The sequence below is a fragment of the Sebastes umbrosus genome, chromosome 17 (genome assembly GCF_015220745.1).
Source record: "Sebastes umbrosus isolate fSebUmb1 chromosome 17, fSebUmb1.pri, whole genome shotgun sequence".
Taxonomy (NCBI): domain Eukaryota; kingdom Metazoa; phylum Chordata; class Actinopteri; order Perciformes; family Sebastidae; genus Sebastes; species Sebastes umbrosus.
The window spans coordinates 4,081,767-4,106,366 of NC_051285.1; the positions used below are offsets into that span (position 1 = coordinate 4,081,767).

A 24,600-nucleotide genomic window follows, 5' to 3' on the forward strand; every position below is an offset into this window, starting at 1 on the left:
ACTCTCAGTTTGGCTCAGAGAAGAGTGCCCCAAAGTGTTCCTCTGCATGCAAGTCAGAAGACTGCATTTCCCATGATGCTTTGGGGCTCTAGGGTGGGATTCTCAGTGGATCAGTGCTTGCAGTTGCTTGCTCCTTTTTTGAGGGTTTGTTTGCAACAATATTTTTGTGAATAAGAAAAAAACTCTTCTGTGAATTGATTGCCTATTAACAGTATCTGGGCAGATCAGCAACATTTAACCTTCTGCACACAAGCAAAGTCATTTTTTAATGCAGTATACATTTTAAAAGGATGTTTCCACTCCACCTACTGTACTATTGAAGGCTCTGAAGATAAAGCAGTATCTCTGCAGACAGTAGGAAGGCTGTGTGAAGAATATTCCTCCATCTGGAAAGTTAATAATGCAGGTTTAAGATGCTATTTCCTCTGTCCTCTACATGATGGAAATTACGAGGTTAAATCCAGTGCATGCTCTATTTTTAAAACAGCTCTTCTAAGGGAAAAAAGAAAGGTCCTTGCAGGGATTTCCTGCAGCTATCTCTACCTTTTATTTGTGACAAAGCTCAGCTGCTGGAACAAGGAGCAGCTCTCGTCGTTGTCAGTAAATCTTAAAAACAAAAGTTTAACCTTTTAAATGTTTTTATTCCAAAGAGCTGGACGCCCAGGATGCAACTTCAGGATCAGAGGATGCTGCAGCTCTATCTAAGAGACCTGGTTTCTCAGGTACGTCGAAGCTTCTATGTGATGCTTTATATTGATTAAACATAAATGGGCTTTGTGTGTTGATGTTTCTCACTTCGGTGTAACTACAGCAGAGATTGAAACAGTGTCTCCTCTCTCCAGAGTGCCTGGAGTCCAAGCTGTCCAGGATCGACCTGGCCAACACGCTGCGAGAGCAGGTCCAGGATCTGTTCAACAGGAAGTATGGGGAGGCATTGGGCATCAAGTACCCCGTCCAAGTGCCTTACAAGAGGATTAAGAACAACCCGGACTCGGTGATCATCGAGGGCCTCCCCCCCGGCATCCCTTTCAGGAAGCCCTGCACCTTCGGCTCCCAGAACCTGGAGAGGATCCTGGCGGTCGCTGACAAAATCAACTTTACCATCACCAGGTGGGAAGCCGCATGATGTCACATGATCACCAGTTAAACACCAGTTACTTATTCTCTGTCCCTCCCAGTAAACTCATGTTTCATTGTTTAAAAAGAACGATTTAAAAATACGTGTAAAAACTTATATCTGTTAAACCTTTAACATGACGTTCTATTTGTTCTTTGCAGACCCTTTCAAGGACTCATTCCAAAACCAGGTAAGAACAACATTAGTTTTGTTCATCATAAACTCTGATACAAAAAAACCCTAATATGAGTGTCATGTAATATTAATAATAATATAGAATCAATCATTTTTATCAGCACCTCGACGCGTCACTTTACTAAAGAAGGCCTACGCCTCGATAAGTGGTGAGTAGCACATTTTTAAAGCAGACGTTTTCCTGTTGTTGCTTCATCACCAACTTTATTTGTTAAAGTTAAAAGTATTATTCTCTTCACCTGACAGATGATGACGATATCAACCGCATGGGGGAGAAAGTAGTCCTTCGAGAGCAAGTCAAGGAACTGTTTAACAAGAAATATGGTAAGGACACTTCCTGTGTGATGCATCAACTCGACTTTTTGTTGCATTGAATTTGAGCAGCTTCCAATGAGAGTTTTAATGACCGAGCACAGTCCAGCTGCAGCTTTGAAATGTAATTCAACATCAGAATTAAATGTCGCCGTATGTTTGCACTAAACAGTAGTATCATTGTGCTTCTAATATCTGCTGTTAGCTTCCCTGAATCACTTAAATGAACATTAATGCACTCCTGGCTAAATATGTGTGCAGTATCATGCTGTAAAAAGTGAATAAGGCTTTATATCAGACTCAAAATGCACATAGTTTTTGCAACACAGAGTAATTAGCTTCATACATCCAGCTCTACTTGCTCTTTCCGACAGTAATGAGTAAGAGCAGGTGATCAAAACGCTTATTTTATGTCGTTTTTGTGTGTTTTTGATCACGTTGTCGTGTCGTGTGTTCAAGGTGAGGCTCTGGGTTTAGACCGCTCCGTCGTGGTCCCGTACAAGCTAATCCGTGGCAGTCCAGAGTCTGTAGAAGTCAGTGGCCTTCCAGACGATATCCCCTTCCGAAACCCCAACACCTACGACATCGTGTGCCTGGAGAAAATCCTTCAAGCCGCAGATAAAATAACATTCAACATCAAGAGCCAGCTACAGTGAGTAGCTGGGACACCTGCATATTCAGCAGCATGCTGGCTGTCACCACGTTGGATGTTTCAGTGGGAATTTAGGGCTTTTTGCTTCTTGGTAGTTAAGCTCATTATGGTTTATTTATGCTGTGGATTTAAATCCAGCCTGTGAGATGTCAGAGAATAAATCTCCCTCAGCAGCAAATGTAAATAATATGAAATAGTGAACAATATTTTGACGTTGAAGCGGTTAAGCTATGATGAAAGAATGGAGGCAGGAAATGAGTGCAGTGAGTTTATTTTTATTTTTTGCTCTCTTTTCTCTCACGCAGACCTTTTGCAGAAATCTGTAGCCAAGCTTGTAACACAGGTAGGTGTTAAAGTTCCTCCTTGTGTCAGTCCAAGTAGAGATCTGTGCTTTAAAAGACTCATAGAAAGTAAAAACCTGTGTGTCTCCAGTAGGAACAGACGCCTCCACCAATCGACGAAAACGCAAGAGAGTCCAGGAGAGCAGCCGAGCGCCCGCCTCCTCTGACCTGATATCAACCAATCAGATTCCAGTGATGGTACGTTTTGTTTCTTTACTAATGATTGATGTGTTGTGATGCGTGATGGGTGTTTTACACGGTAGATCCATCCTGCAGGTATCCTGTGAAATCTGAAAACATAGCGTGCAGTAATCCGGACATGGTCTTGTTTGTTTCAGGATAAGTCTGCTGATATCAATGAGTTGATCTTTGATCAGACAGTATTGAGTAACACATTTACTTCGCGTTTACTTCGCGCTAAAGGCCCAGACACACCAAGCCGACGTCAAAGAACTAGCGGCAACGAAAAACCACCAGCTGTGTCGCCTCACTTCGCCTTTGTCTTGGACTGACAAGTTGCACTCGAACACAACGCAAAGACTCCAGCCGACGGCCAGTTAGCACGTACGCGTGAGAGGAAATAACTCTCCACACCAGCAGGCGGCGGTAGTCTGTATTCGTCATTCAAAAAAGGGAAACAGGAAGACCGAGGACGGCGGATATACAAGCCGTTGTTATGAGATGGAGATGAAAAATGAGAAGAGCCTTTTGTGTTTTTCCTCTTGACTTTTCACGTTGGTTTGCTTCCCTCACATTCCCGTTTCTCTTCTCGTGCGCTGATTCACTTAAGCTGAACAGCCAATCAGGGGGATTTCTCTCATCGACGGGCTCCGCTGCCGATTCAACACGCTGAATCGGCTGAAAAACCTCCAACACGGGCAGACTAGAGCCAACGGTGCGGGACACACCGCAAAAACTACGTCGACAGACGCTCACTGACGGACCCAAACTGTCCGACAGCCGACCGTCGGCTCGGTGTGTCACAGCCTTAACACCACACCAAATTCCATTCTCAAATGTAAATCTACAAAGTTTCTTTAACAGTTACTTTTTGAAATCCTCATGAGCCGCTCATCACATCGGCATAAATTAGATCCACCACCATTAGGGCAAAATCTCTCTATCAACACACGACTCTGTGTGTTAGCTGTAACTACTGAATATTAAAACAGCGTTTTGAGGCAAGGTCAACGACCTCTTTGTACTAATGAAAGCATTTTCTCCACCATTACGACTGACTTTCCTCCATCCCTGTCTTTGTCTGTGTGCCTGCAGCAGTGGCCCATGTACATGGTGGACTACAGCGGAGTGAATGTGCAGGTTCCCGGGAAAGTCAATTACTGAAGGACAAACCTGGACTGCAGCAAAGGGATGAAAGGAAGGAGGGCGTCGAAGTGATATTCATGACTCTTCCACACTAACACTTTGTCAGAGTGCTACGACTAAACAGACTGAACATAGAGAGCTGCGGGTTTGACTCTGTGAATGAGGAACAACAGAATGTAAGTGGATCAAAACCGCTGCAGGGCGACTGCTCGTTTCCTGTCTCCTGCCCTCCACACGGCGCCAGCCGGCAGGACGTTTTTTTAGTTTTCAAAGCTAAAGTCACGTTCTTGGCTCTCGCATTTACGACGTGTCGATCCACTGAGTCATGTTGCTGTATCCAGCACTTGGTTGCAATGTATTACTGACAAAAAAAATGTCTTTGATAACGATCTGGTTCCATAATATTCAGATATTTGTACTTTTTATTTATTATATTTATTGAAATATAACATTATGTGCAGGGATGTAAAATACATTATTCTGTTATACAGCTCCTTGAGGAACTATCACAACACTAACAGATGCTACTAGTCACTCAGTAACCACAGGTAACCGCTGAAATCCAGTTAAACAGCAGCTATGAAGTGTCTTTATTGGGAGTTTGTGCCATCAGAAATTAAAAGGGGACTCAACGTTTGCCCGCCAGGTAGAACCTCTGCTCGCACGGCGGCAGGAAGTACCTGCAGTAAACACACACAAGACCTTCAGCCTTTATTATCTTAGCACCACATTAACAATATGTAAAATAATAACTCATTTACAGTCAGCCTGAATGTATCATGTAAAAGGAAAGAATGGTATGTTATTCTGCGATGACCGTCTCTGGACTAACGATATATTTAATATGCTGTACCTTAACGCCAATTAGGCCTTTGAAATAAAATGTGTTGCCTTGCACTTTCATTTTGTTGGAGTTTATTTTGGATGTCTGATCTACAGGAGGCCGTCTTCACCACAACGTCTGTCTGTTTTAATTTTCCAGTTTCATCCCTATCTATAATTTGAAGGTTTTTACAGAGGAGTTTGTTCATATATCTCTCATAGCCTGATTTATACAACATTTTATTCCTAAAAACATGGAGAAAATAGATTTTTTTTCTGATTTATGGAGTGACAAAAAGAGATAATAAATAAATCCCTGCTGTAAAAACCTTTGACTCTAATACGTCAACAAAATGAAACAAGAATTTGGAACCTGGCTTTATCTAATGTTCAGATTTCTGCTCTGGAAATGTATGAGAATTAGCACATAATTTGATAAGATAATGCCTCATTTGCATATTTAAACATATAATTTCAGAAAACTTGTAACACAAAAAAGAATTGTCTTGACGTCAGTAATCAACTGGGGAAGTTTCATGGTGTTATATATATTAGTTTTATTTATTTTATTACCCTATTCACCTTGTAGGCTAGTATCTCCCTGGTTGTGTCTAGAAGGTAACCCCGAACTCGCGAATTTTCGAACGTTCTCGCAATTTTAGGGTTACCTTCTAGACACGACCCTTAATTCATTTGCTGCACCACCTGGCCAGCAGCTAAGTGACCCAAATCAAACACACCTGCAATCATGGATGTTGTGAACAGGTGCATTCTGGGTGTGGCTAACATGCTAACATGTGCACAGTGGGGCTTCTTCTGCTGTTACCTGAGGAGCTTTTTTTGAGGACTTTCTGCTGTTTTAGAGCGTTAATATGTTTGAAAACTTTGAGGAGCACAGTGACGGATGCTGAGTGGACTGGTTATACTGGGACCAGAGAGGCTGAGTGCAGATTGTGGAGGACAACACGGTGCACAAGACTCTGCACAGACTGGTGAGTACAACAACAAACTCCTTTATCTTAAAAATAAGACTTTCTGCATACTGGGGTCCCTAAACAGTCTTGAATTACATTAATTGTGTATAACTGTAAAGCTGAGACTCTTGTGGATCCAATGAGCCCAACTGTATTCATGTGTGATGATGTTAGTCCCCATAGGAGACATTTCATTATAGTGAGACCATTTTTTTTAATTTGACCTCCTTGTATAAAATGACCTGTGGTGACCTCTAGGATAATCACAGCCTCATGAAACTTTACAGCCACAAACTAGAGACCTAGAGCATTCAGAGGATGGATGGCTTTCCTAGCTAGATTGACAATAATGGGGTTTCTGAGTAGTTAACCAGAACAGATGTTCTCGCCATCCAATCACCGAAAAATGCAATTCTTGCAGAAACTTCAAAATGTCAAAAGTGTTTGATCCCAAATCACAGCATGGCTTTTTCTCTGGTGTTCCTCAAGGTCTTGGTGTCTTAATGTGTTATTTTGGAGGGATTATTGATCATTTTTATTCATTCTTGAGTGGTAAAAAATTGTTAAATTTAGCACCAAATCTGTGTAACAAATGATATCAACCCAAAAATTGCTGCAACAACTTATGAGACATAATAGAGCATGAAGATGACCATCATATACTTCTATCATAATGTTCTAAACCCTTATACACTTACAATTAATTTGTTTATTTCTGATTTATGACTAGAACAACTTGACACTCAGTGCTGAGCAGCATCTCAAATTAATCTTCAGGTTCTCAGCTTTCAGATGATATACACCACTTCTATGTGACATCTACTGCTGACCTGCTATCTCCCCCTAAACACCCCCTGCACTCCCCTAAAAAAAGACAAAAACAGCTCTATTGTGGATCTCAGAGGGTTAAAGAAATAAACTAACTGCATCAGTCAGACAAAACTCAAGTCAGAGACCGAGTCAGGATTCATTTTGCCTTATTTCTTTATTGCAGAGACTTTTGTTTTCAGTTTTGCTTGTATACATGTCAAGACTCAGTTCAGCATCTGTACTGCAGTACTGTGAGCACAATAATGCATGTGAATACAGGAGGTGAGTTTGCAGCCGGCGGGAACATTAACATGCTCGCCGCGGCTTCACGTGTCTTGTTTAATCAAGACGAGTTCGATGACCTTGATTGTCACTCTGTAGAATTTTCTTAGCCGGAGCATTTTTAATTTTTTTTCTTTATTTTTTTTAATCTCAGCGGTCCTTCCCATCTGTTTGGACAAAAGGTTTGAGGTCGTCAAGCTATATACGGCGTAACCTTGTCCCTTCACACAAACTGAAACATACTAAGTGACGAAAACAATGCCTGCAGAAGAATGCCCGCGGGCACAGTTACTGCAATCAAAACATGAAGAATCACCGTGTGAGTGCATTAGACATCTGCTTATCAAATTAGGTTAGGGAGTAAAATATCACAACAGATGGTCAAATCAGAAGTAGTGTTAAAACGTTCAAAAATACACAACTTTATTCTCCTTGACTGGCATTTTTACAGTATTTTTTTGTTTCATTCATGTTTTTTTTTTCAAATTTACATCAGTTTCTCCTCTTCTCATCAAATAGGCTAATATATACTCACTTTGCTACTAGAAGTTTCATTTTGTCTTTGTGCTTAACACAAAGGGTTTTTCAGCAGAAACACTTTTAATTGCATAACTTCCCAATTTCAAAACAAAGTTCACTGCCCTTTACCGGGAAATCACACGTTAGCTAAATGCACTGTCAGAACTAAAGTGCTTAATGAGAGAGATTTCTATCCCCAATGTGAGCTGCCATTTTCATGGCAACTGGACAAGGGGGATACAGATGAGGCTCTTTATGGAAACACAAAAAAACAAACAAAGTAAAAACACAATCTCCAGTTTGTGGAGGTTTGAAAAGAGGCTCGGAGTGTGAGGAGTCTCACACGCTGAACTTCAGTCTCCAGGAATATGTGATGAGCAGGAATGTAGTGGAGCGTACAGCCACGTCGCGTTTCTTCCAGAGACCTTTTGTTCAGCTCACTTCTCCCCCGTTCGCTCACTCAATGAGGTTTGGGCAGATGCTGGATTAACTTAAGAACAGAGAGAGGTTGCAGAAGGTCCACCTGGCCACAGAGGTGGGTTTTAATCAGTGAGTGGAAGTGTGTGAAGCTCAGAGCTGTGACCTAGCTGCTACCGCCAACGCCGCCGCCTCCGCCGATTCCTGGAGGTTTGAAGCAGTCCTCTGTCACGCCCGTAGAGGCCAACTCCGACAGAACATTGTCCAGATAGTTGGGGTCGGGGTAGCCGTGGCCCGACAAGTTGGACATCATCTCGGTTTTGTGGTGGATGCCGTTCCACACCACCGTGTCGGGCTCTCCGGTGGTGCTGGACGTTCCCACGGTGAAGATGAGGCGTCGCATCCACGCCACCTTCAGCAGCTCTAGCACCTTTTTCAATAGAGAGACAAGGAGCGAACGTTAGGGAGCTCCAATTCAAAACTAACAAAGCGTATTACTAATGTAAAATAGATATTTGTAGCCATTTAGAGCCTTTAGAGACAGGCACAGGTCTAACTCAGTCTACAAACTAACAATCTGAAATGGGATTATGTAACTTCAGTTAATCACAACAGATATTCAGGCTCTTCTGACTTGAACTAGTGAACGGCTCCTGCAGTTTACTGCACTGCGGAGAAGCTGCGTGTCAAATCCCAGTTCTAGGGGGAACATCACACCGGGGACTCCTGATGATGGAAGCACAGATAAACTACAGCTGGAATATTCTAATCCAATTTTCCATTACTGAATTACCTCAGAGATTATTTATAGAAGCTGCCGTTGCCAGCGAGCAGGAAATGAGCTGCTAATTCACCATGGCAACAACACAACTTTATAATGAGGAGCACAAAACGTTGTTAATTTAATCACAGTGAAACACTACAATCCTGACGGAGCATTGAGCTCAGTCTGGTGTTCATGTTGGTACTGAGCTGGAGTCACCTGATGTGTCAGGTTGACTCTGGTTCTCTAGTAATGATGGGACTCAACGTATTGATTGATTGGACCTGTGTGGTAAATATAGTGTGGACCTTTTATAATATATTCTTCTTTATTGAGGTGTAGCTGACCACTGGGGTTCGATGCAGGTGGAGCCAGAATACTCTCTGTATATGTCTGAGATCTGTTAACACTGTATACAAGCGAGCGTCTGTAGTGTAGATTCAGTCCCAGTTGTGACATGTGCTGCTTCTTACCTTCCTGCCCTTGTCGTTGTCCGGTAGAAAACAGAAGCGAGGGAAGCCTCTACAGGTGTACGGCTGTCCTGGGTTGGGATGCTCCGGGCCCTGGTGGTGGAGGAGGAAGAGGAGGAGGAGGAGGACATTAGATATAAAGTTTAATACCAGTTGGAACAATACAATAATCTAATAACTGTGATTAGGAGACAACTGTAGACAAACAGCTCAATACAAATCTGATTCAAGTTCTTGTAACTTCAGATCAGCGCGCCGCAATTCATCTGCACGCATTGTTACAGGAGGACACGGAAAGAAATTAGTGTTTTCCCAAAAGACTGTGACAAAGGAGGGCGTCACTGTGTGGGACACACGATGGGACAGAGGAGCTTGAACATCATCTGTTAAGAAACGTATTCCTCCGTCCAGACTGCAGTTTCGCCTCCAGTCATTTCATATGTCCAGCTTCCACCTCTAAAACCTGTGTTTCAAATGTACCACATTGGCCCACACATAAGACCACCTTGGTTATAAGATTACGCTCCCTTTTGCAACACCTGTTTTTGGAAAAACGATTTTTTTCGAAGATGTGAAAAGACCAGTCCTGTTGGGAAAGTTTCGGGCGAGTGGGTCAGAAATCGACTTGCCAGGAGTCAATTTTTACTTGCCCCTATACAAATAGTTTCATATATTAATGATTATCAAATAACAAAGAAAAAGGTAAAGTTAAAAAGCTAAAGTTAATCGTCATGTTTAATCTTTTATTTAAGTAAATTCATCTGGAGTTTTCCCCACGTCCTCGAACTAAACTGTTTCCAGGAGAATTGAAATGCTCGCTCACCCTTCAGCTCACAAACTTTCACTGTGTCTCAATTTGGATACTTCCGTTAGTAAACTTCCATATAGTACACTGTATGTAGATTTCGGTAGTGTGGTCTCAAATCGCACACGACTGCTGTGCACTCACCAGAAGCTTGGTGATAGTCAGCCACGGACATCACGCCGAATCGGCAGTAATTCAATTCAGACGGATAAATTAACCCAATCATGGCTTCTATCTGACTACAGTATAGCGGTACTTAGTGAAAAAAACACAGGTATATCTTAATTTGTAGAGGTCGGTGTTCGCCGTTTCAATCGCAGCTTCCTCGCTCGCCATTTTCACGAATTTGAAATAGATTGGTGGCACCTCCCCTTCCGCTGCGTAGTAAAGAAGGCGACCGTTGAGGGTGAGAAGTGCCCAACGTTCCACACTCAGCGTTTTGACCCTTTTGAGTACAACATCAGGTTACATGGTGTGCACTGCAATTTGCCATACTTCTCAGTGTAAATGCATTTATGTACTCAAAATAGCAAGTGTAAGTACGCAAATTTCTCGTAAGTGCCCCCATTGGTAATGCGCATGAGCAACTCTCAACAGAGATGAGAAGGAAGTGAGATGTTTCACTCTTTAGCTACTTCCATCATCCATCAAGTGAACTGCTAAATTTACTAGCCCAACATGGCATTTTACTTACCCTGTGTAATCCTTATTGTTGAGCCCTGCTCCTGTAGGTTAAACTGTGCTAACTAAACACACACTCAGAGCTAACCAACTCTAAAATACACACTAAGGTACAAGCTGTGATTTTGCAGCCCTGGTAGAAAATGACTGTAACATAAAGAGGTGGATTTCTACTTTCCATTCTTGGCAGAGTGGTAGTTTAGTGTGCAGACGTACCTGTAAGCCAGGAGGTATGCTGTAGATGATGTGGATGGTGCCACAGTCTGGGTGGCCTGGCAGCGACTGGGCGATGCTGTAAATTTCCATCTTGCCTTTGGGCTGGGTGCCGGTCTTCTCTCCGTAGATTGTCTTACACGAGGGGCACTGCAGACTGCCGTCCTGACGAGGAAACACAACCAGAGAGCCTTTTAAACGATCAATAGAAACCTGGTTTAAGTGCTGATCAAATAGTCATCGATCCAATGATGAGACTTTTGTTTTGTGTTCTAGTCACTGTACCTCTGGCCTCATCAACCAGCACATCCCCCGACAACAGAACACAATAAACACTAGAACACATACTGAGGGCAGGAAAAGAGCCACACATTTAAAAAGGACCATACCACTGTTTATACATGTTTTAGCTCATTTACTGCAAATCACATGTACTTGCATTATTATCAACCATTTTTCATATTACATTTATTTAAGTTTCTCACCAAAAACTACATTTTACAAGATTACATTTGAACACATCATGATAACGTTAGAATTTACCTTCACCCAATACTCATTTTTACTGAATAGAGCCTGAACGCATCATAATGTAAATCAATGGCACCTCCCGTGTTGAAATCGGCAGGATGAGAGCTAGTTAACGTTAACGGCAAGCAGTACAGTCCTGCACGTTAACTAGCTCTCCTGCTGATTCCAACATGGATTTGTTGTTCACAATGTAGCATTATCAGGGACTAAATAGGGTGCGTCCCTTGGATGCGTCGATAGTGATTTACTGCGTCCCAAACACAGCTTCTATTGTCACCCAAATGCCGAACTATTCCTTCAAGACAATAACTCCATCACACTAAATATCATGTCTCTTTAACTTTTGTTAAGGTCACATATAACAGCTTTACATCACACTGTAACTTTGCCAACAATTTGTCCTCTTAATAATAAAAAATAGGGCTGTCAAATTAATGCATTAACGCAACTTGTGATTTCTAGGTTGTAGTGGGCTCAGTTTTAGAGATAGAGTGAAGATATTTGTATCATATGAAACTAGAAAACCTAAGAAATGTCATACTAGATTGTCGTGAAGGAGGCTAAATAACGCTCCAAACTTACGCTAAATTTTGGCGTGGAAAAACCGGCATGGCCATTTTCAAAGGTGTCCCTTGACCTCTGACCTCCAGATCAGTGAATGTAAATGGGTTCTATGGGTACCCACGAGTCTCCCCTTTACAGACATGCCAACTTTATGATAATCACATGCAGTTTGGGGCAAGTCATAGTCAAGTCAGCACACTGACACACTGAAAGCTGTTGTTGCCTGTTGGGCTTCAGTTTGCCATGTTATGATTGGAGCATATTGTTTTATGCTTAATGCAGTACCTGTGAGGGTTTCTGGACAATATTTGTCGTTGTTTTGTGTTGTTAATTGATTTCCAATAATAAATATATACATACATTTGCATAAAGCAGCATATTTGCCCACTCCCATGTTGATAAGAGTATTAAATACTTGACAAATCTCCCGTTAAGGTACATTTTGAACAGATAAAAAATGTGTGATTAATTTGCGATTAACTATGGACAGTTATGCGATTAATCGTGATTAAGTTTAATCGATTGACAGCCCTAAAAAAACACCAAGTTTCCATGCAGTCAATAGCAGCTCTGTACCTTTGTTCCGTTGTTGTACATGGCCAGCATGCAGAGCATGTGCAGGGTGTGTCCACATTTGATGAATTTCCCCACAACGTCTGGCAGGATGCTCTGGCCTCCCTCCTCTGTGGACTGGGTCTCGTAGCCGGATGCGTTGGACAGTTGATCCATGCAGATAATGCAGTCCTGAGGGGGACCCGGGGGGGATGTGTGTTCAGTGTCATAAGTACTAAATAAAAAGGCCGTGAACAGCCTGCAGCCATATGAACAATTTATCAAAACGCTGTGTTGAAATCTCTCTCTTTACCTTGAACAATTGAGCCTTAAAAAACTGATAATTTGTCTGTAGAAAAAGACTACAAATAAACCTTTTTAGTTTTCAGACATCTGGGGAGGACCATGAAATATTTACCTCATCCTGTACTCCGGCGACTACCTCCATGTAGCGCTGAATCACCTCCTCAGGTCTCTGAGCGGAGGCTGAAAGAGGGAGAACAGAGAGAGCACAGAGTGGTGAATGAGCTGCAACAGGACAGACACTAAAACGGTGATTCCAACTAAGTGACGAACAAAAAGATGAGACTAAGGAAGTTATTTTCTTATTGATATTCTAGCTATACTAAGCTATGGATTTCTCCTCTTTCTGCGTCTGCTACATACACAGAAATGGATGCAGAACATGCAAACACATGACAGAATGAACCATACAGTGACGGGCAGCATGAAGGATGAATACAGACACTTAGTGCACGTATCTACCATATTCTCTCACATACACACACATGTGAGTGTCAAGTCTGTTTAGGAAACACATTTCTGAAAGCTAACTTAATGCCTTTTTGAGTTTATCACACAAGACAGCTCCATTTAATTCCGGATTTTGAGAGGTTAGGAGGTCGGCTATTTTCTCCCAGCTGAGAAATAAGAAGAAACAAAATAAATTCCCTGATAAGTTTCCAGACATCAACACCTTTTTTTTTAAATTATTTTCGTGTCTGACGTGCCCCCTGTTGATTTGAAGAGCAGGAAATCAAGTTAAAAGTGGCAGACAGTGAGTGTGGAGGAGGGAAAAGGAGGAGGTGTAATTTATGGTGATGACAATACAGAGATGAAAAAAGAAAATCGGGCAGAAATAAAGAGGCAGCAGTGAAGCGGAGCTTAATATTTCAAATCCAATGCAAATCAGCAGAGATGTTTTTTTATGGCCAACAGCATTAACTTCTCTATGAGTAAACCCCCTTTAATATACACCAAGTTTTACACTGAATATGATGCACAATATGTATAAAGGTGGATTTAAGCTGGCTAGATGCTTAGTGCACTGCAGTAGTTGAGATACAAGCCGGAGCTAGGGCTGTCACCTCTTAGTCGATTAGGCGACTAATCGGTCGTTTTGGTTTAACACTTCTTAACTTGATTAGTCGTTTTTTATGCTTTGTTCATTCTTCTGAGCATATCTTTGGTAAACACAAGATTTAAAGTGTTGCTTTTGTGTGATTCTTTGTGGAGAAACTCAATCAACTAATCGATAAGTCGACTAGGACAGCCCTAGCTTTGGCATTTTTGCTTGGAAAAATGACTTAAATCACTAATCAATTATCAAAATAGCTGCCAGTTAATTCACCGCCGATTAATTGACTTATCGTTGCAGCTCTACACTGCAGCAGTGGCTCCTGGGATATCTCTTTGAGGTGATCTGGTGGCTGTGAAGGCAATAGCATATGCAGTTTTATGTTGAGGCGGTCGGGGAGACGCTAGAAGGTTGTAAAATAACCAAGGAGAAGCAGGATGTTATGGAAGGTAAGCAGCTGATATTGACGACGGCAGGAATACAATCGGAGGGGAGGGAGGGGAGGGGTAGCAGCAGAGAGGTCAGGAAGTCAAAAGTCAGTTTAGAGCACATTGGTCAGACTTATCTCCTTATTGACAGTTGCACAAAAAGCAGTTGCTGCAGCACTTTGTTTTCAACTAATAGCCAGTTCACACTACACCACTTCAGCCCTGATATTCTACTCCACGACAAAAGCCCCAGGTCAGAGGCAAATCGGCCCTCATGTGTGAGCTGCTCAAAGACGCGAGCCGAGACGCTTGCCGACACTCGCAGAAACATTCCAGATGTCTAGCATGCTAAATATCTGGACCTGTCGGGGGACTCCGGGCCACGAGCTACAGCCAATGAGAGCGCGAGACACGGGTTGAGGGGAACGAGGCGTCGCCTGTGACGATGGGAACTTACTGTATGAGTTACATTTGCAAAGTTGTTGTTGCACCTAGAGGAATAAATAGTAAAACTGAGTGTGGAAACCGCAATGTGTCTTGCGTATGGTATTGCGTCATTTAATGTGTATTTGTCGTGTGTGTTTTTGTGACAAAACGTAGTTTGGAGACTTCATCGGGGATTCCTCCTGGTGAAAGATCTTGTAGTGTGTGACCTCCTGTCGCCGGTCAGTCATGTAGTGTGAAAACCACAACGACTTAAAGACAGCAAGTTGCGTAGTGTGAACAGTACTGGGATCTGACGACTTTGAAAGTCTTGCAGTGTGACCTTGGCGTAACACAAAAGTGGATTAGTGTGAACTGAACACTCCCTATAAACACACGGACACAAATGAAAGTGAGTTGATGCAGGATGAAATGTTCCTCAAGCCTGTGACAGATGGAGAGAAAGAGGTGGAGGAAGGGCCGGTGGCGCGGTAGCTACCTCTCCTGTGCTGCCTCTTTGCTCTCCTAACTGAACTGCTGCTGCTGCTGCTGCTGCTGTGGGGCTTGCTGGGCCTGCTGGCTGGGGGGAGGAGAGGAGGAGGAAGCGAGAAAGGAGCAGGTTGCTGCTGCTGCTGCTGCTGCTGCTGCTGCTGCTGTTGTAGCTGCTGCTGCTGCTGCTGTAGCTGCTGCTGAGGGAGGGGGGCAGTGGTGAAGTGCACGCCGAGTCCAACTGCTGACATCAAAATGGAGGCCATGCCTGGAGCGGGGTAGGGTGGGGTGGGGTGGGGTTGAGGCGGGATGGGGCGGGGCAGAGTGGGAGCAGGTGAGGGTTGAGAGCAGGTGGAAGATATGCAGGAGTAGAAAGGAACAAATCAAAGGTATGAGAAATGTAGCAGCAACTGATGTTTCCACCGCGTCCCTCATTCACACACACAGAACATCAGCATCGAGGACTTTCACATGATCATGTTTAACATGTGGTGTATTTGTTGACTATGAACCTTCTGTCTCTGCTTTTTTGATTAATGATTGAAGCGGTTTTCTCAATCAGCACTTGTGTTGTAACATCAGCATTAATCTCATGAGTTTAGTGAAAACCACAAGTTATCTCAGGGAGGCTGGAAAAAGATCCACTGAGAATTGATGATGCCCAGAAGCTGCAAGTCAGACCAATCAATCAGCACACTATGACGAATGGTTTACACGATGACAACCACATTTCCTTGGCAATGCAGACAAGGCGGTGCAGATCTAAGATTTTATATAATCATCTAAAGCAACACTATGTACCCTGCAAAAAAAAGAAATGGACATCAAATGAAAGGTTGAACATGAAGTGAAGTGAAGTTACATAGGAGGATCACTTTAGCCAGATTCTCACCTGAAACTGATGAAGTGAGAATTGAAGTAGCGTCACAAACGTACAAGATGCATTCACAAAACTTTACAGGTGTGTAGTTGAGATCTAAATGAAGGCTGAGTTTGAAGACGGCCGTGGTCCGAGCAAGGGCGCTTGAAGTAGAAGGGTAGGAAGTGGGGAAGAGGCCTTTGGCCTGATTTGGCGTCGCAGCTGGTTTGATCCCATCGCATCATGGTCTCTAGTTCATTTCTGACTCATGCTGATTAAAACTGTACATTTGGAGAAGACACCGCATGATTGACCTTCCATTTTAAATGATTCATGGTAGTCATGGTGCGCTGCGTTTCACTAATGAGGTTCTGGTCCACCGGTTCCCTCCAGGCTGGTTGTATTGATTCAGTCGGCTTATCACAGCCAAGAAACAAGTCATAATTTGAGAAGTGAGCAGCAGGGAGCGACTCACTTTGCATGTCAATTTTGCCATTTTAAGACAATTACAAATTGCCTGCACTCTAAATGACACAACTGCAGGAAAATCAAAGTGTTAAATATGTCGTCCATGCGTCAGTATTAAAAGATGGAAATTAAATTACAGGTGTGAAATTCTAAAAGACAATCCTAATGGCCCTGTATGCAATTATTTCAAATATAAAATACGAGTGTTAATAAGCCGCAGACAGTAATAAGGTGATCATAATGTCAAAGAATACAGCATCCAGTCTCATGGCACCAGATTAAGTCAATGGTATTATCATGATTTACTCAAAGGCATAAATTAACATACATTATTATTTCACTGTTGAATACATCTATTAAAATTACTTTTATTTTTACTTCAGTTGCCCATCATCTTGAGCTAATAAATATTCTGCTTCACAAAAAAATACTCCAGAATTAACTGTGTTAGCTCTTCAAATAGCTCTACCTGAAGTTATTTGTCAGATATTAGAAATATAGAAGATAGATATAGATAGAAATGTGATGAGAGGAAAATGCCAAAATACAAATACTGATGCATTTGTCCTGTATCTTAGGATTTGAAAATGTAGAACATTCAACAGCAATTATGAAATTTGAGAGCCTCATAGTGTATAGGGTAATGTCCCCTTTAAAGATATCTCGCTAATATATTCATTTTCAGTTAGTTTAGTCACGTTACCGCAGTCTTGAAAGGGAGGAGTGAGCAGAGAGGTGCTCAGTTGGTTGCAATCTGCAACCACACCACTAGATGTCGGCAAATCCTACACACTGTACCTTTTAACTGGTACAAAATGTATCACACAATAAACTCACATGCAACACATTTAACTGTCCATTCGTCATGATAACTGCGTGCTGCTGTTGATGCCAAGAGCCTGCTGGCTCATTGTTGCCATCATAGGATAGTTAGTTAGTATAACTGATATATATTTTTACATCAACATTCGATGATTTGAAATCATCTGAATGAATGTATATTCCCACTGATGGAGGTGTAATGTATTTGTTAGTAGAAGTAGAAGAAGTCCCGTCTATCATGTTGTGTTTCCTTGAGTCATCATACAAAAACCAGAGTCTGGAGTTGGAGCGGTCCTTCGGGATAGAGACTGAAAACTGAAGTTAATCATGCGTTTGCATCCGGGGCCAGATGCTCTATAGAGCATGTGGGAACTTGTGTAGGCTCTCTTAAAAATGAGGCTGTTTTCTTGTTTCTTGTTAGATAGAGGCCTCTCTGATGGTTTAAACACAAAAGTGACAGGTTTTCCCCACAATACTTTTCAAGTATTAAGATAGGGTGTGTTCTTTTTCTATTTTTTAACCCCCTTCTTCCAGCCTTTTGTGGCATGCTGTTCCTAAACAGACTGACACTCACAATACAAACGCAGAGGAAAAGGCACATAAACATTTTACTGAATGAAACCTCAGAAGAAGTGTGGTGCAGAAAAGAGCAAGAGGTAACAGTCGGGGAGGATGGATGGTTAGTGACCCGTTTACCTGCCAGGGCAGAGCTCACACTGGTGGATCCATTCAGCTGCACAGAGATGGAAGGAACACTGCAGGACAGGAAACAAGGACAGTGACATGCAGTCAGTGAAAACAGCAACAATGAACCGAGCAGGAAGAACAAAACAAAAGACTTTTGCAGTTTCCAACCCACTTCACAGAATTAGAACATTTAAGTACGGTGACATCAGGAATAGCTCTGGCACCGGATCAAGACAAGAATGACTCTGAATGATCTGTGAAGGTTTATTTACTTGAGGAGCTGAAAAGTGAGCACAGTCAGACTGGCCAGTAAATAACCAGGAGGTTCTGACATTGATTAACAACGACTTCACATTGATTGCATGTGCATAACGCAACTAGGGAGCGTGACTCAACACCCAATATATTGATGAATATGCCCCCAACAAATCTGCTTACTGTGCTGAAACAGCCTTCACAGAAAATACATTGATTGTTGGTCGGGCCGATTCCAATTTTCTTTTAAGTTTGATTTAAGCTTTTGTTTCTAAGAACTATAATTGACAGCATAAACAAATATTTTTGGAACTTTTCTTAAATGGAAAATTATATGTTCATAAATTATGAACATGATCTGTAATAGTATTTACATGTCCGAGAAGAATCAGAGAAAATATTATTCTATAATGTGTATGTAGGCCTATTATAGTCAACTATTTATTATCTATCTAAAACTATGTATTTATTTATCTTATTTCTATTTATGAATCAGTATCTATTTACAAGAATGTAAAAGTGTGTGTATTATATCATATTATGTTATATTATATTAATTCCTGGCGTCCTCCTGCCTACCCCACACCTACTTAGAGGAGTGGGAGAGACGAGACACTCAGTGTGATTACTCCAGTTTTGGGGCTGAAACGAACAATTATTTTCTGTTCATTACTCATTCAATAAACAGTTTAGCCAACAAAATAACAAACAAACGTGAAGGTGGCCATCACAGTTTCCCAGAGCTCAAAGTGACGTCTTCAAATTGCTTGTTTGCGTCTGACAAGGAGTCCAAAACACACAAATATCAAATTTACAATGTAATGTAAACCTTGGAAAAGCAACAAATCCTTACAATTAAGAAGATGGAGTCAACAAATCAGCATTTTTAGTCTTCCAACCACTCAAAGCGCTTTACACTACCTGTCAGCATTCACCCATTCACACACACATTCATACACTGATGGCAGAGGCTGCTAAGGTGCCAACTTTGCCCATCAGGATCTAATCTAAATCGAACCACCGACCTTTCGACCTGCTCTACTCTCTGAGCCACAGCCGCCCTACATGTGTCACAACATTTAAATAACTTAAAAGTCACTGTGGATGTTTTACCCTCATTTATCGCTTATCAGCTAAATAAGAGGACATGGTAACACAATAGGAGGAAATGTGTCTATGATAATATGAGGCCCTTCTGACATCAGCTAACCTACGGTCCAAAGCAAACTGCAACATAATCAAAAATCCCTGCACATGTTATTTACCTCCACATAGACTCAAATGAAGCAAATATATAGATCTGGCATCAAAAAAATCTATTTCAAAATCGCGATACATAGGTGAACCAATTTTTTCCCCACCCCTACAATAAAAACACCGAAGTTTCATCACTTTCCTTCAGTACTCTTTGCACCGACATGAGTCACAGGAAGTGAGCCAAAACAAACATACCACAGCAGGGCTGGAGCTACAGATACCTTTTTGTCATTCCTGTTTTACAAGATAGGTCAAAGTGGAGGCAGACAGGAAAGACGAAAGGGGAAGGGAAGGGTGGAGAGGTGCCCATGACATGCACCCCTCCCAGGTCAGCTAACTTAGCCGTAGGGACATTTTACTGCTCTATACTGACTGCGTTACACTGCAAACACAAATCAGATACCAACCTTAACCCATTGGCACTGGCAGAGCTGGTCAGAAGCGGTGCAGACAGTTGACTACCAGAAGGCGGAGGAGGAGGCCAGGGGCTGCCCCAGGACATTCCCCCCACAGAGAGGGGTCTCCTGGGGTACGGCGAGTAGACAGAAGTGGGGTGAGCCGCTACAGCCCTTCCTGTCGCTTGAAGACTGGGGCGGTTCAGATTGCCTGATGAAAAGGAATGTCGTGAACGGCTGGGCATGGGTCCTGTGCTGCTGTTGCTCAAACACTGCTGGCAGGAGCAGGCAGGGCCCGAGGGGATGGCCGGGGGGCCGGCGGACGCCAGCGGGTACGGGAGGTTACACTGCCGTCGGACCTGCCGTCTGAAGCCCGTCGCTTTGTTGACTTGAGCCAGAGACGTGAGATCCACTATGTAATTGTATCCGTGCGGGCCCAAGTCTGCCGTGCCTTGGCGGGCCTGATAGCTGTGCTCCAAAAGGATAGAGGTTCGAGTCTCGTACGGAGTCCATCCTCCTTCATCGTTGATCCACTCCCAGTAAACACCGCTGCCCAGGCCTGAGGACTGAGCAAACAGGGACCGACGTACTGACCGCGTCTTTCCTGAAAATAAAAAAACAAACATTGTCATTTAATACACGAAATTAAAGCTACAGTATGCAAGCGTACAAAGAAATCCACATTTTCAGCCAAAATCCCAAGTGGGGCCATAACAGAGACAGAGAGCTCAGTTCTCGCAGTTGAGATACTTGCCTCGGTGCAAGCTTATACCAGGGATTTTAGTGATTGCGAGACGGAGAGAGAAATGGAGGGTACTAAGAGAAATAAATACTCAAGCAGGGGCAAAAAACTTAATGAATGAATGAATACTGACGAATAATTGTTTACGCCAGAGATTCACACAAGTTCATGCCAGAGGGGCAAAATCTTCAGTTTTGTTTCCTGAGAAAAGTCAAATTAAAAGTAGGCCTATTTAACATTACAATGCTTTTACAGTGTACTTTCAATTTGGCTATTTTCATTCTTTAAAGGTCACCAGAATGTACGAAACAAAGTTGAAACGTATTAACATTATTTGCATGCACTGTGACTGCTACACGTTTGTTATTACAAAATGTTATTTGTTAGCTCTGTTGCCCTTCTGTCACATTAGTTAGCACGAAATCAGCTGAGCTCCAAGAAGAGATAAGATCAGATATGCCTTTATTAGTCCCGCAGTGTACAGCAGCCTATTATTACACCTACTTTATATTTTATACTTCTAGTGTAACCCTTCTGTTTATATTGATTTATTACATCTACTTTACCTGTTTTATTTGTCTTATTATAACTGTGTGTGTGTTTTACCTGTTATATGTTTCATCTGCCTCGTTTTGTCTTGTCAAGTATGTTGTTTTAAAGCACTGACCAGAAGTGGTAACTGTGAATCTCGTTGTATTTAATACAATAATGACAATAAAGCTTTCTATTTTATTCTAATCTAAAAAGAACATGCATGTTAATGGAAGAAAACAATAAAGAAGTAATTAATGTTTGTTGTGTCAATAATACAAACAAACAAATAAAAAACAAATAACAATATATTGCAATATCAAAGGATAAATGTAAAAAAAAAAAAAAACATGAAGTAGAGGAGTAAATAAAAGGCAGAGTGTGAGTTAATGTGAATCTTGTTGTATTTAATACAATGACAATAAAGCTTTCTATTCTATTCTATTTATTAAAGTCGTATCTAGTTATTAAAGGACATATATATCACGTATTATCTTAACTGCATATACATATATATATGAACAATATATACAAAAATATTTTAAATATATCTGTTTTTTAATAAAAAAGTAATTGTAGTGCAATTAAATATTATTATTATTATTATTATTATTATCCCCTTTGCTGCTGTACACTGCAAATGTCCCCACTGCAGGACTAATATCTTATTACATATTTTGTCTCTATTTAGTCATATTATATATGTGATATTGTGTGATATTTATATTGTGTGATATTTATTTAATAGGTAGTGTTTAGTTTATTTTTTGGTATTGTGCATGCATGGATACAAAACATTTTATATTATTATTTATTATTTATTATGAATATTATAATTATATTAATAATAATAAGTAATATTAATAATAATAATTATATTAACATTATAATATAATACATATTATACTTATATTATTATTTTTTATTATAAATATTATAATTATATTAAATAATATTATTATTAATAATATGAATAATAATAATAATAATATTAAAATTATAATATAATACATATTATACTTATAATAATATTTTTTATTATAAATATTATAATTATATTAAATTATATTAATAATAATAAATAATATTAATAATACTAATTATATTAAAATTATAATATAATACATATTATACTTATAATAATATTTTTTATTATAAATATTATAATTATATTAAATAATATTATTATTAATAATATGAATAATAATAATAATAATATTAATATTATAATATAATACATATTATACTTATAATAATATTATTTATTATAAATATTATAATTATATTAAATAATATTATTATTAATAATATGAATAATATTAATATTATAATATAATACATATTATACTTATAATAATATTTTTTATTATAAGGAGCTAGCTGTTGGCCTGGCCTGTTATGTGGAGGTATTAAAGCACATCTCACCTGTGTCCTGTCTGAACTGCTTCAGGCTCGGTATGTCGATGAGATAAGGCGCCAGGCTGGGGTCTGATTGTCCGAGGCAGATGCTGGTAGAGCCGGCTGGTCCTCCTGGTCCTCCTGGTCCTCCTCCTCCTCTCTGGCCCCGCGGTGACAACAACAAACACCGCTCTATGTGGCCGCTCACCTGGCCGCTGTAAGGCCGCCAGTAGCCCAGATCATCCTGCCATTCCCACACCGCTATCATGGGCTGAGACTGTCCAACAGAACCAGACGGTGTAGCTGACACTGATGGCCCGTTTCTAGAGCCGTTGACCCGGGCACAGGAGCCAGACACGATCGCCATATTCACCAGAACCAGAGCTAGCTTTAAGCTAAGCTAACAACAACTCCTTCTTCTCAGCTATCTGGCTGTTAAACGACGGAATAAAACGGTCTGCTAGCTCGGCTCGTTAAACGATCCCATGGTGAATGTTGTTAACAAGCTTTAGAAGAAGCTAAGGAGGAGAGATTAAGCGGTAGACTGCCGTAGTTTACATTTAAATGCATGTTGTTGACAAAAGCTGGAGCTGATTCAGAGCAGCTTTAGCAGGATAACGTTAGCTAGCTTAGTGACAGACAGCAGCGCTGCCTTCAGGGACCACCGGGAAAAATAGACATTCAAGGCACGTTTGTGGGAACTTTTTTTTTTAGGTTGTCAAACGTATAAATGCCATGAAAGAAACTGTATAAACAAAGGATGATCCTATAGCAGGGGTCTGCCATAGGACTTTATGAGAATAAATATTATGAGAATAAAGTCATAACATTAGTATATATGTATAGTAGTACTGTAGTAGTAATTTTACAAGTTATTTTTTTTTATTCTCGTTAAGTTATGACTTTATTCTCGTTAAGTTATGACTTTATTCTGGTAATATTACGACTTTTTTTCTCATAAAGTTATGAATTTATTCTCACAATATTACGACTTTATTCTCGTAAGGTTACGACTTTATTCTCGTTAAGTTATGAATTTTTTCTGGTAATATTATGACTTTTTTTCTCGTAAAGTTATGACTTTATTCTCGTTATATTACCACTTTTTTCTTGTAAAGTTATGACTTTATTCTCGTTATATTCCGACTTTATTCTCATAATATTACGACTTTTTTTTGTAAAGTTATGACTTTATTCTCATATTACGACTTTTTCTTCTCGTAAAGTTGTGACTTTCTTCTCGTAATATTACGACTTTTTTTCTTGTAAACTTCTGACTTTATTCTCATTATATTACAACTTTATTCTCATAATATTATGACTTTTTTCTCGTAAAGTTGTGACTTTCTGCTGGTAATATTACGACTTTTTTTCTCGTAAAGTTATGACTTTATTCTCGTTATATTACGAATTTATTCTTATAATATTACGACTTTATTCTCATAATATAACGACTTTTTCTCTCGTAAAGTTATGACTTTATTCTCATATTACGACTTTTTTTCTCGTAAAGTTGTGACTTTATTCTGGTAATATTACGACTTTTTTTCTCGTAAAGTTATGACTTTATTCTCGTTATATTACAACTTTATTCTCATAATATTACGACTTTTTTTCTCGTAAAATTATGACTTTATTCTCGTTATATTACCACTTTTTTCTTGTAAAGTTATGACTTTATTCTCGTTATATTACGACTTTATTCTCATAATATTACGACTTTTTTTCTCGTAAAGTTGTGACTTTATTCTGGTAATATAGCTAGTTTAGTGACAGACAGCAGCGTTGCCTTCAGGGACCAACGGGAAAAAAATAGAAATTCAAGACACGTTTGTGGGAACCAACATAGATGGGAACTTTTTTTTTTTTTAGGCTGTCAAACGCATAAATGCCATGAAAGAAACCATAGAAACAAAGGATGCACCTATTGGGAAGTTAGGTGTTAGTGATTTAAAATTCTGGCAAGGCAAGGCAGTTTTATTTGTATATCACATTTCAGCAACAGGGCAATTCAAAGTGCTTTACATAAACATTCAAGAACATTGCGAAAAAAGTGCAAAAGAACATTAAGACATAATTAAAACAGTTATAAAAACATTAAAGATTAGAAAATAAAAACAAGCTAAAAATAAAAGCTAGGATA

The 24,600-nt window shown here is 40.4% G+C and overlaps 3 protein-coding genes across 5 annotated transcripts in view; 2 read left to right on the forward strand and 1 right to left on the reverse strand.

Annotated features, from left to right (window-relative positions):
• The window catches only part of gtf2ird1 (GTF2I repeat domain containing 1), a 29,816-nt gene extending 24,970 nt beyond the window's left edge, over positions 1-4,846 (forward strand). The window contains exons 19-27 of one of the 2 annotated variants that reach the window (XM_037747997.1): positions 651-722; positions 843-1,110; positions 1,279-1,307; positions 1,414-1,461; positions 1,559-1,636; positions 2,084-2,276; positions 2,582-2,619; positions 2,712-2,815; positions 3,893-4,846. In XM_037747997.1, the coding sequence (XP_037603925.1) occupies positions 651-722; positions 843-1,110; positions 1,279-1,307; positions 1,414-1,461; positions 1,559-1,636; positions 2,084-2,276; positions 2,582-2,619; positions 2,712-2,815; positions 3,893-3,961 (899 nt within the window). In that variant the 3' untranslated portion in view covers positions 3,962-4,846. Of the gene's footprint in view, positions 1-650; positions 723-842; positions 1,111-1,278; positions 1,308-1,413; positions 1,462-1,558; positions 1,637-2,083; positions 2,277-2,581; positions 2,620-2,708; positions 2,816-3,892 lie in introns of both variants that reach the window. The other variant, XM_037747996.1, reaches the window with a different exon arrangement.
• Positions 4,847-5,508: 662 nt separating this feature from the next.
• The window catches only part of tmem132e (transmembrane protein 132E), a 447,998-nt gene continuing 428,906 nt past the window's right edge, over positions 5,509-24,600 (forward strand). The window contains exon 1 of the mRNA XM_037747985.1: positions 5,509-5,757. Within this exon, the coding sequence (XP_037603913.1) occupies positions 5,670-5,757 (88 nt within the window). The 5' untranslated portion in view covers positions 5,509-5,669. The remainder of the gene's footprint in view (positions 5,758-24,600) is intronic.
• dtx2 (deltex 2, E3 ubiquitin ligase) lies at positions 6,706-23,105 on the reverse strand. Of its 2 annotated transcripts, XM_037748001.1 has the most exons (9): positions 22,485-23,105; positions 19,799-20,390; positions 17,889-17,947; positions 15,054-15,311; positions 12,765-12,832; positions 12,371-12,538; positions 10,703-10,864; positions 9,004-9,093; positions 6,706-8,197 (listed from the first exon to the last, which is right to left on the reverse strand). In XM_037748001.1, exons 1-9 carry the CDS (start codon positions 22,822-22,824, stop codon positions 7,934-7,936), a joined length of 2,001 nt encoding a protein of 666 aa, XP_037603929.1. In that variant the 5' UTR covers positions 22,825-23,105; the 3' UTR covers positions 6,706-7,933. The 2 variants fall into 2 exon arrangements, with proteins under 2 accessions (XP_037603929.1, XP_037603930.1); XM_037748002.1 differs by lacking the exon at positions 15,054-15,311 and having other exon boundaries at positions 22,485-23,103.

What these genes read in the sequence shown, in the direction of transcription:
- dtx2 (XM_037748001.1), bottom strand. Translation starts at nt 22,824, where the DNA reads ATGGCGATCGTGTCTGGCTCCTGTGCCCGGGTCAACGGCTCTAGAAAC. An exon ending in GCAGTTCAGACAGGACACAG is followed by an intron (nt 20,391 to 22,484) that starts GTGAGATGTGCT and finishes TTTTATTTTCAG; the next exon opens with GAAAGACGCGGTCAGTACGT. An exon ending in GCCAGTGCCAATGGGTTAAG is followed by an intron (nt 17,948 to 19,798) that starts GTTGGTATCTGA and finishes CCTGTCCTGCAG; the next exon opens with TGTTCCTTCCATCTCTGTGC.